Below are 12,525 nucleotides of genomic sequence, written 5' to 3'. Positions count from 1 at the left end.
GGTTTACCGCAGTCTAGCATTAGGGCTCTCCAATTGGTTCAAAATGCTGCTGCCAGACTTTCGACACGAAGCAGAAAATTCGACCACATTACACCCATTTTGGCATCCCTTCACTGACTTCCTGTCCCAGTGAGATCAGATTTTAAGGTTCTGCTACTCGTCTATAAAATTATTCACAGACTGCCACCTCCCTACTTAGCTGACCTAATTAAACTTTATGTACTCGCCCGGGCTGTGCGTTCTCAGGGTGCAGGACTACTTTGTGTCCTTAGGGTGAATAAGAAGTCTGCAGGTCATAGAGCTTTCTCTTATTGTGCCCCTGTTCTGTGGAATGATCTCCCTGCATCAATAAAACAGTCAGATTCTGTGGAGACTTTCAAGTCCAGACTTAAGACGCACTTATTTTCCCTTTCATATGGCTAGCATACTGGTATAGTTTTGTTTTATGCTTTTTACTCTTTTAATTCATGTTATTAGTAAATGCAGCGTGCCGCGGCATCAACTTTACCTAAATTCTGGGTCTTTTAGTGAAGCTTAGGGCTAGTGGCTTGCGATCACCTTAGTATTTCCTGTCTTTCTTGTTGTTTAATGCTGGGCAATTATACTGTATTTCTTGTCTTTCTGATGCCTGATTCTGTTTTTTTCTCTCTGTTTAAGGTGCAGCTCCATCCAGAGATGGGAGTTGCATTTGTGTTGGCAACCCTCCTGTCCTGTCCATGTTGTAGGCATCCATTTCAAAATTATCAAATATTTGCACAAAAACAATAAAGTTTATCAGTTTGAACATTAAATATCTTGTCTTTGTGGTGTTTTCAATTGAATATAATTTGAAGAGGATTTGCAAATCATTGTATTCTGTTTTTATTTACATTTTACACATTGTCCCAACTTCATTGGAATTAGGGTTTTAAAAAGGAAATGTCCCATGAAAATAAAAGCACAACAGGAAGTAGGGGCGCTAATTCATGTGGGTTACACTTCCCCCCCGATCCCATGCACATCCTCAAACATGGTCCAGGCTTGCAACGGACAGGTGATGGACTGGGAGGAGGACCCATGTCATCCTCAAGCTCCTGAAGAACAAAGGTAAATGCCAAATTTAGGCCATGGAACAAGCTTTGTATGCTCTCTAGTAAGGAATGGCTTGGTCGAGAATATTGCAAACGATGAGGTAGCCAAGCTAATCAGTGGTTTAACTTGGCCTTCAGGCTTGATGGTATAAACGGGAAAGGTCACCAGCTTTCTCCACCATAATATACACATTAGCTTCCCAGTGGTTGGCCAGCTTCTGTTTTCCCTCTCAGCCAGACATTTCTCACAGATAAGTCAGATGGAGAGACATGTCGATCGAACATGGTCTTGTTTTGTTCCATCACCTTCTCAGAATTGGTCATGGCAAGTTGGCAGCTTTCTTGAAGGTGTGCCTTGAGATCTTGGACATACTGTGAATGAGAAGTGGTTGTGGTGTTCTCTTTCAGCGGCAGTCCAAAGGCAAGATCAACAGGTAAGCGAGGTTGTCAGCCAAACATAAGCTCGTAAAGAGAAAACCCAGTTATGTCATTTTTAGTGCAGTTATATGCAAGCACGAGCGGTTTAACAAAATCTCGCCAGCGACATTTGTTTCCTTTGGTGAAGGTTCCAAGCATATTTAACAGTGTTCTGTTAAATCCTTCCACTGGATTCCCTCTGGGATGATAGGGCATCGTTCGTACTTTGTGGATACCTGCAATGTCACACAGCTCCTTGATCATACGGGATATGAAATCAATCAATAAATCAATCAATTTTTTTATATAGCACCAAATCACAACAAACAGTTGCCCCAAGGCGCTTTATATTGTAAGGCAAGGCCATACAATAATTATGTAAAACCCCAACGGTCAAAACGACCCCCTGTGAGCAAGCACTTGGCTACAGTGGGAAGGAAAAACTCCCTTTTAACAGGAAGAAACCTCCAGCAGAACCAGGCTCAGGGAGGGGCAGTCTTCTGCTGGGACTGGTTGGGGCTGAGGGAGAGAACCAGGAAAAAGACATGCTGTGGAGGGGAGCAGAGATCGATCACTAATGATTAAATGCAGAGTGGTGCATACAGAGCAAAAAGAGAAAGAAACAGTGCATCATGGGAACCCCCCAGCAGTCTACGTCTATAGCAGCATAACTAAGGGATGGTTCAGGGTCACCCAATCCAGCCCTAACTATAAGCTTTAGCAAAAAGGAAAGTTTTAAGCCTAATCTTAAAAGTAGAGAAGGGTGTCTGTCTCCCTGATCTGAATTGGGAGCTGGTTCCACAGGAGAGGAGCCTGAAAGCTGAAGGCTCTGCCTCCCATTCTACTCTTACAAACCCTAGGAACTACAAGTAAGCCTGCAGTCTGAGAGCAAAGCGCTCTATTGGGGTGATATGGTACTACGAGGTCCCTAAGATAAGATGGGACCTGATTATTCAAAACCTTATAAGTAAGAAGAAGAATTTTAAATTCTATTCTAGAATTAACAGGAAGCCAATGAAGAGAGGCCAATATGGGTGAGATATGCTCTCTCCTTCTAGTCCCCGTCAGTACTCTAGCTGCAGCATTTTGAATTAACTGAAGGCTTTTTAGGGAACTTTTAGGACAACCTGATAATAATGAATTACAATAGTCCAGCCTAGAGGAAATAAATGCATTAATTAGTTTTTCAGCATCACTCTGAGACAATACCTTTCTGATTTTAGAGATATTGCGTAAATGCAAAAAAGCAGTCCTACATATTTGTTTAATATGCGCTTTGAATGACATATCCTGATCAAAAATGACTCCAAGATTTCTCACAGTATTACTAGAGGTCAGGGTAATGCCATCCAGAGTAAGGATCTGGTTAGACACCATGTTTCTAAGATTTGTGGGGCCAAGTACAATAACTTCAGTTTTATCTGAGTTTAAAAGCAGGAAATTAGAGGTCATCCATGTCTTTATGTCTGTAAGACAATCTTGCAGTTTAGCTAATTGGTGTGTGTCCTCTGGCTTCATGGATAGATAAAGCTGGGTATCATCTGCGTAACAATGAAAATTTAAGCAATACCGTCTAATAATACTGCCTAAGGGAAGCATGTATAAAGTGAATAAAATTGGTCCTAGCACAGAACCTTGTGGAACTCCATAATTAACTTTAGTCTGTGAAGAAGATTCCCCATTTACATGAACAAATTGTAATCTATTAGACAAATATGATTCAAACCACCGCAGCGCAGTGCCTTTAATACCTATGGCATGCTCTAATCTCTGTAATAAAATTTTATGGTCAACAGTATCAAAAGCAGCACTGAGGTCTAACAGAACAAGCACAGAGATGAGTCCACTGTCCGAGGCCATAAGAAGATCATTTGTAACCTTCACTAATGCTGTTTCTGTACTATGATGAATTCTAAAACCTGACTGAAACTCTTCAAATAGACCATTCCTCTGCAGATGATCAGTTAGCTGTTTTACAACTACCCTTTCAAGAATTTTGGAGAGAAAAGGAAGGTTGGAGATTGGCCTATAATTAGCTAAGATAGCTGGGTCAAGTGATGGCTTTTTAAGTAATGGTTTAATTACTGCCACCTTAAAAGCCTGTGGTACATAGCCAACTAACAAAGATATATTGATCATATTTAAGATCGAAGCATTAAATAATGGTAGGGCTTCCTTGAGCAGCCTGGTAGGAATGGGGTCTAATAAACATGTTGATGGTTTGGATGAAGTAACTAATGAAAATAACTCAGACAGAACAATCGGAGAGAAAGAGTCTAACCAAATACCGGCATCACTGAAAGCAGCCAAAGATAACGATACGTCTTTGGGATGGTTATGAGTAATTTTTTCTCTAATAGTTAAAATTTTATTAGCAAAGAAAGTCATGAAGTCATTACTAGTTAAAGTTAATGGAATACTCAGCTCAATAGAGCTCTGACTCTTTGTCAGCCTGGCTACAGTGCTGAAAAGAAACCTGGGGTTGTTCTTATTTTCTTCAATTAGTGATGAGTAGAAAGATGTCCTAGCTTTACGGAGGGCTTTTTTATAGAGCAACAGACTCTTTTTCCAGGCTAAGTGAAGATCTTCTAAATTAGTGAGACGCCATTTCCTCTCCAACTTACAGGTTATCTGCTTTAAGCTACGAGTTTGTGAGTTATACCACGGAGTCAGACACTTCTGATTTAAAGCTCTCTTTTTCAGAGGAGCTACAGCATCCAAAGTTGTCTTCAATGAGGATGTAAAACTATTGACGAGATACTCTATCTCCCTTACAGAGTTTAGGTAGCTACTCTGCACTGTGTTGGTATATGGCATTAGAGAACATAAAGAAGGAATCATATCCTTAAACCTAGTTACAGCGCTTTCTGAAAGACTTCTAGTGTAATGAAACTTATTCCCCACTGCTGGGTAGTCCATCAGAGTAAATGTAAATGTTATTAAGAAATGATCAGACAGAAGGGAGTTTTCAGGGAATACTGTTAAGTCTTCTATTTCCATACCATAAGTCAGAACAAGATCTAAGATATGATTAAAGTGGTGGGTGGACTCATTTACTTTTTGAGCAAAGCCAATAGAGTCTAATAATAGATTAAATGCAGTGTTGAGGCTGTCATTCTCAGCATCTGTGTGGATGTTAAAATCGCCCACTATGATTATCTTATCTGAGCTAAGCACTAAGTCAGACAAAAGGTCTGAAAATTCACAGAGAAACTCACAGTAACGACCAGGTAGACGATAGATAATAACAAATAAAACTGGTTTTTGGGACTTCCAATTTGGATGGACAAGACTAAGAGACAAGCTTTCAAATGAATTAAAGCTCTGTCTGGGTTTTTGATTAATTAATAAGCTGGAATGGAAGATTGCTGCTAATCCTCCGCCCCGGCCCGTGCTACGAGCATTCTGACAGTTAGTGTGACTCGGGGGTGTTGACTCATTTAAACTAACATATTCATCCTGCTGTAACCAGGTTTCTGTAAGGCAGAATAAATCAATATGTTGATCAATTATTATATCATTTACCAACAGGGACTTAGAAGAGAGAGACCTAATGTTTAATAGACCACATTTAACTGTTTTAGTCTGTGGTGCAGTTGAAGGTGCTATATTATTTTTTCTTTTTGAATTTTTATGCTTAAATAGATTTTTGCTGGTTATTGGTGGTCTGGGAGCAGGCACCGTCTGTACGGGGATGGGGTAATGAGGGGATGGCAGGGGGAGAGAAGCTGCAGAGAGGTGTGTAAGACTACAACTCTGCTTCCTGGTCCCAACCCTGGATAGTCACGGTTTGGAGGATTTAAGAAAATTGGCCAGATTTCTAGAAATGAGAGCTGCTCCATCCAAAGTGGGATGGATGCCGTCTCTCCTAACAAGACCAGGTTTTCCCCAGAAGCTTTGCCAATTATCTATGAAGCCCACCTCATTTTTTGGACACCACTCAGACAACCAGCAATTCAAGGAGAACATGCGGCTAAACATGTCAGTCCCGGTCTGATTGGGGAGGGGCCCAGAGAAAACTACAGAGTCCGACATTGTTTTTGCAAAGTTACACACCTATTTAATGTTAATTTTAGTGACCTCCGATTGGCGTAACCGGGTGTCATTACTGCCGACGTGAATTACAATCTTACCAAATTTACGCTTAGCCTTAGCCAGCAGTTTCAAATTTCCTTCAATGTCGCCTGCTCTGGCCCCCGGAAGACAATTGACTATGGTTGCTGGTGTCGCTAACTTCACATTTCTCAAAACAGAGTCGCCAATAACCAGAGTTTGATCCTCGGCGGGTGTGTCGTCGAGTGGGGAAAAACGGTTAGAGATGTGAACGGGTTGGCGGTGTACACGGGGCTTCTGTTTAGGGCTACGCTTCCTCCTCACAGTCACTCAGTCAGCCTGCTTTCCCGGCTGCTCGGGATCTGCCAGGGGGGAACTAACGGCTGCTAAGCTACCTTGGTCCGCACCGACTACAGGGGCCTGGCTAGCTGTAGAATTTTCCACGGTGCGGAGCCGAGTCTCCAATTCGCCCAGCCTGGCCTCCAAAGCTACGAATAAGCTACACTTATTACAAGTACCGTTACTGCTAAAGGAGGCCGAGGAATAACTAAACATTTCACACCCAGAGCAGAAATGTGCGGGAGAGACAGGAGAAGCCGCCATGCTAAATCGGCTAAGAGCTAGTAGCTACGCTAACCTAGCGGATTCCTAAAAACACGCAAAGTGAATAATGTGTAAATAATTTAGAGGTGATTCAGCAGAAGGAGTGCTTTAGTTAAGGCACGTAAAGATTACACTGGGAAACAAATCGTAATCTAGATAACTAGATCAGTCTAACTGCGCAGATTAAACAGCTAACAGATACAGCAAAACACCGCTGTGCTCCGGAACAGGAAGTGATACAATACCGCAGTGAGAGCCAACCACCAGACCTCATCATCCAGATCTTGATCACTGTGTAGCCACTCCGGGATGCCATAGTGGACGAGAAAATTTTCTCATAGGCATTTGGCAATGGTGCAGGCTTTTTGATTCGGTGTGGGCATCGCTACGGCATACTTTGTGAAGTGATCCGTGATCACTAGGATGACCTTCACTTGGCGGTCTGGCTCCAGAGACAAGATGTCCATACGCACCAGTTCTAATGGACAAGATGTTTTTATGATTAGAAGCAGTGCAGCGCATTCTGACAAGGCTTTCCCTTTTATACAACCTTTGCAGGTTCTGACCTTGATGGCAAAATCAATGGACATTTTTGGCCAGAAAAATTGAGAACAGACCAAGTCTGATGTCCTCTCCATCCCAAGTTGGCCCATGTGATCATGGAGCTGGAACAGCACCATGGCTCAACACTCCTCCGGTAACACCAACTGATAGGTGACTCCACTTTCAATCTGCCTCTTCCTCACAAGAACCTTGTCTTGGCGCTCCAACTTCTTGATCTCTCGTAAGAGTAGAGGCAGCTCAGGGAGTTTGTCCCTCAAAATCATGTGGCAGACACTCTCTTCTCTCTAATCGAGCAATCACATGTTCAATGATGGGATCTGCGCGCTATTTTTCAGCAAGATCAGCAGGAGAGAAATGAGGAAACACCAAAGAGGCAAATTGCGTATCATCTGCAAAGCTCCAGGGACAGTGGACATTGACAGGACTAGGGCAGCTGCGGGATAGATGGCGTTTGACAAATTTGAGGACTCTCTTTTGTTCTTTCCTTGACACCACATCATCTGGAAGCTCAGAGTAGGAATGGCGGGATAACCCATCAGCGTCGGCATTTTGTGTTCCAGCTCTGTACACTATTTTGAAATTGAAAGTAGACAGAGTGGAGAGCCATCGGTACCTAGTGCCATCCAATTTTGCTGAAGTCAAAAGATAGGTGAGGGGGTTGCTGTCTGTTACAACAGTGAACTGAGCCCTGTACAAATAGTCCATGAACGTCTCAGTGACTGCCCATTTGAGCATGAGGAACTCCAGTTTACATGCAGCATAGTTGGATTTGCTCCTTGACAGGCCTCTGCTTACGTATGCAACAACCTGATTCCTTCCATCATGCTCCTGGTAAAGGACTGTCCCAAGGCCAGTGGAACTGGCTTCTGTATGCAAAACATACGGTTGGCGGGGGTTTGCGAAGGCAAGGACTGGAGCAGAGGTAAGTTTCTGGATGGTGTTATCAAAGGCCTGTTGATGTGCTGGAGTCCACCGGGCACCAAAAAGTTTTTTCAGATTCAGGTAGTTAGTTGGCTTCACTGTTGGTTTGAGCTTCTTCTGACTGGGTGGATAGCCAGTGGTGAGGTCATGTAATGACTTTATGATGGTCGAGTAGTCTCGTACAAACCGCTGATAATACCCATCAAATCTGAGGAATGATCTCAATTCCTTGAAGTTGTTGGGAACTGGCCTTGTGGCGAGTGCAGCAGTTTTCTCAGGCTCCATCTGAACACCAGTTTGGGAAATGACATGACCCACGTACTTCAGAGAGGTCTGGCAGAAGACACACTTCTCCACAGAGAGTTTCAAGCCAAAGTCTTTGAGCCGATGAAGGACTCTCATCAATCTCCGTTTGTTCCGTTTCGGCGCATTGGTTACCCCTTGAGGCATTCGACTGAACTCAAAAAATCCAAGCGGGCACACAAAAGCAGTCCTGGATTTATCTCTTTTGTCCATCTCGAATTGATAATACTCAGACTTGAGATTGAGAACCGCAAACCATTTTAATCCTGACAGAGCCGTAAATGCATCCTCCAACTGTGGTAGAGCGCAAGCATCCTAGATAGTTTGCAAGTTCAAGTTTCTGTAATCGATACAGAGACGTACACTGCCATTCTTTTTCCGGAGAATCTGACTCACGGATCACTCCCGACTGAAGCAGCTCTTGTAAATGCATCCGGACGGCATCAACATCCTGAGGATGGATGGGTCTTAGCCGTTAATTGAATGGACTGGGATCTGACAGCTTGATTTGGTGTTTAACAGCGTCAGTCCTGCCGAAAACAAGATCATTCTTGGCGAAGACTTCAGGAATGTCGTTCAACTTCTTAATAATTCATTCCTTCCACCATGGAGGCAAGGGAGATTCTCCAAAATGATACTGCAATGGCAATGGTGGTAGCTCTACAGGCTGGAGGGATGATGGGACTCTGGCATTTTGCTTGTTTATGAATGCTCAAACGACACTGATCTCTATCGCAGCCTGGGATGGAAAGGTGACTGCATGCATCGACTCATTTGTTATCAGAACAGACAGATAGCAAGGCATGTGTTTCGGTAAGTCCATGAGACAGCTTTTCACCATTAGACCACCAGGGAGTGCATTTGAAGATAGGTGTATGATGATGGCAGACCTTTCATCTTGCAGGAACCGAGCGGCAAACAGAACCTCCGGGACAACAGTTTTGCCAGGCAGAATGGTTTTTGGCTTTTTTGGTTTTTCACCATGCAGTGTAAGAAGAGCTTGATGGTCGTTGGTACTCTGGCCATGACTTTGCTGCAAGATTTTAATAATAGCTATATAGCCATACGCAGAAGGCAAGTCAAAAGCTGAATCAGTGTCGAGACGCTGGGTGTATGCAATGTCCAAGGCATTTGTGCCAATCAGTACAACAGGCTCAGTCTTTTTCAGGTCTGGTACTACCAGGGTGAGAGTGTCCACAGTTATTTTTTGGCCGAGGAAGTCAGATGGAAATGTCAAGGTCAGTTCAATGTATCCAATATACGGCACAGCTTCACCATTTGCTCCTTCAACCTCCAGCAACTTTTCCAGGCGTTTTATTTCTTGGTCACTCAGGTGAGTGTTGTAGAAAGAGTGTGGTACTGTAGTCACTTGGGAACCACTATCAAGGAGGCCGCTGAAGGCTTACTTGTAGTTCCTAGGGTTTGTAAGAGTAGAATGGGAGGCAGAGCCTTCAGCTTTCAGGCTCCTCTCCTGTGGAACCAGCTCCCAATTCAGATCAGGGAGACAGACACCCTCTCTACTTTTAAGATTAGGCTTAAAACTTTCCTTTTTGCTAAAGCTTATAGTTAGGGCTGGATCAGGTGACCCTGAACCATCCCTTAGTTATGCTGCTATAGACGTAGACTGCTGGGGGGTTCCCATGATGCACTGTTTCTTTCTCTTTTTGCTCTGTATGCACCACTCTGCATTTAATCATTAGTGATCGATCTCTGCTCCCCTCCACAGCATGTCTTTTTCCTGGTTCTCTCCCTCAGCCCCAACCAGTCCCAGCAGAAGACTGCCCCTCCCTGAGCCTGGTTCTGCTGGAGGTTTCTTCCTGTTAAAAGGGAGTTTTTCCTTCCCACTGTAGCCAAGTGCTTGCTCACAGGGGGTCGTTTTGACCGTTGGGGTTTTACATAATTATTGTATGGCCTTGCCTTACAATATAAAGCGCCTTGGGGCAACTGTTTGTTGTGATTTGGCGCTATATAAAAAAATTGATTGATTGATTGATTGATACCTTTGACTGGTAGTGTATGCTGAAGTAAGTTATGGTAGATGGAATAATAATGGGTTGAACTAATATTAAGTTACCTCTCTTATCCGTGGTTGCCAGATGTGGTCAGTTTTGAATGGAAGACTCCAGTTACCATAAATCTCCTCTGTGGAACAATGAAACAAGAGGACAGTATGACAAATCCATGGATGAGTGAGGAAAGGATGAAAAAAAGGCAGCCAGTGCAATCAAAAGAATGAAAATACTTCAATGCTGCTGATGTCACACCTTGAGATCTGCAAAATGCTAAAGTGCTTAAAAACACTCAAAGGTTTAACAAGGTCATATTTGTTCCACCATTTAATTAGTTTTACTTCAAGTTCATATATGGTTTTAAAGTCTTATCATGATATACTGTGTTTCATTGATTGTACACGTCCTGTAACTATCTTGTTAGTATCAGTTTGCTAGCATTTGCTCACATTACTCCACAGTTGCTCAAAGCAGTCTTACATGGTAGTTGTGAAAGTTATTTAAAGTTAATTCCTGTACAAAGGCGCGACTCAGTTGAGTGATGTTGGAAAAGTGAATGGCTCAGTTAAAAAGGCCTGTCCATATTTTAGAGAGACGTATTACTGATAACATTAAGACTCTGTCAGCTACAGTGCTCGTTAGCACTAGCTTCGACTTATTGGCGCACCACCATTTTCACACTGAACCCATGTGTAAGAATGCATGCAAAACCTGACCAAAGGTGCTTTATCACGTTACCCAGCACCTCTTGGAAAGATACCCTGCCCTATATAAGACAAATATTATAAATAATCTTTTTTTTCCCTTCTGTGGGATATTTTGAAGATTTTGACCTGTATTAACTGATGCAGAAAAATTGATTCAGCTAGAATTGATCACACATAGTCATGTCTTATTTTTCTGTTTTCCACAAACCTTTATCAGAAGTTGTTAAATGGTTCCGAATGTTGCTTCAAGAGATTTTACCAGAAGAAAATTCAACTATATGACATTCACTGGCTTCCTGTTCATGTGAGGTTGGATTTTAAAAAACATAAAATCCTAAATGGACTATTGACTTCTTATCTAGCAGGCAGGCTTGGGGAGTAACGGAATACATGTAACGACGTTACGTAATTAGGATACAAAAAAAAGTTACTGTATTCCACTACAGTTACAGAAAAAAAGACGTATTCAGATTATAGGTATATTTAGTAAAAATGGGGATTAGTTCGCAGGATTACAATTTTAATGCATTTTATGATATTATCCAGGGTTGTAGCTAGACTTGCGTTACGGCCTGTTACGCTATAATTTTGGACCGTTACGCTTATTTTGGACCGTTACGATTTTCAATACAGCGTCTGTAATCAACCGTTCCTGCAGCGATACTTCAGTTTGAAGCGTGAATTGAAGCAATGCCTCGATTCAAGTGGCTCGTGGCTCTTTGATTTGCTGCTCTTCAGAAGCGGTAAGTCTGCTTCTTCACCCCTCTGAAAGCCATTAAAATATCATGAGTCACTTTTGTGTGGATTAAAGTCACTAACTGGGACTCTGGTCTTGTTGCAGTCGAAAAATGAGAATCAGCCTCCGTTTTGTCACAGCTTCAAATGCTGTGCAGCTCTCTGACTCTGTCTCTCTGAGACAGAGTTTGCTCGGAATTAATAACTTCAAAACGAATCGCCACTTTAAATAAAATGACACCTCTTACAAACTTTGCAATACAGACAATAAACTACAATCGACTAAAACGTTTTTCCTCCCAAAATAAAACGTCTTGCATTCTTTATAAACCTGACCTGCAGCACATCTGCAAGAGCTGCAGCTCATATGTATGGAAATACAATCATGCCAATAATAATGTCTGAAAGGAAATGCTTTTGACAAAAACTAACAGATTTTATTTCTGTTTATGTCCAGAGATCAAGGATCCACCATGTAGAGTTTATTATGTCGAGAGTTTAAGGATCCAGCAACCAATTTCATATTTATTTACTTTAAGACTCAATAAAAAGTTGTTCAATTTCAACTTAATCAGCTTACAGAGCACCAAATTACAACAAAAGCCGTCTCAAGACACGTCACACAGAACAGTTCAACATAAAAAAATTAAAATAAATTAAAAAAAAAAAAATCCAAATACCTAAATAAACACAGAAGCAAAAGAATAAAACATAACAAAATAAAAACTACTCATAAGAAAGAGAATAAAAATAGGTTTTAAGTCTTGACTTAAAAATGTCCACTGGCTAACCCAGAATGAGATTGCCCACTCAACAATCATCCCCAGCCTTCTGGACATGATGAAGGGACTTGGGCTGTCATACCTGGCTTTTCCCCTTTGGGTACCCCTAGAATGGCCAATTTTTAGCTTGAATTTTCAAAAGCTTGCCCCCCTTCCGCACACCCCCCCCCGGTCGCTTCGCTCCCTCGACATTACCACTAACGCTAAAATTTAATCCTCACTAGAACCCTGTTATCTGCATATAATATTTTTTTTTCTTTGAAACGAAAACATCCCTTCATGAACAGCGACATGACGTCTCCTAACCAGGCAAAATATTGATGAAGTACCCAAATGTTAATGCATTTTCAATGGAGATCCG

The 12,525-nt window shown here is 42.2% G+C and overlaps 1 protein-coding gene across 1 annotated transcript in view; it reads right to left on the bottom strand.

The window, feature by feature from the left end:
* Positions 1–12,525, bottom strand: part of slc23a1 (solute carrier family 23 member 1) — a 417,619-nt gene that overhangs the window by 212,150 nt on the left and 192,944 nt on the right. The window contains exon 5 of the mRNA XM_034177547.1: positions 10,006–10,073. Coding sequence (XP_034033438.1) covers positions 10,006–10,073 — 68 coding nt within the window. The remainder of the gene's footprint in view (positions 1–10,005; positions 10,074–12,525) is intronic.

This window comes from Thalassophryne amazonica, chromosome 9 (assembly GCF_902500255.1).
Source record: "Thalassophryne amazonica chromosome 9, fThaAma1.1, whole genome shotgun sequence".
NCBI classification, from domain to species: Eukaryota; Metazoa; Chordata; class Actinopteri; order Batrachoidiformes; family Batrachoididae; genus Thalassophryne; species Thalassophryne amazonica.
The sequence above is the reverse complement of the archived record's forward strand: the minus strand, read 5'-3'. Positions and strand labels throughout refer to the sequence as shown.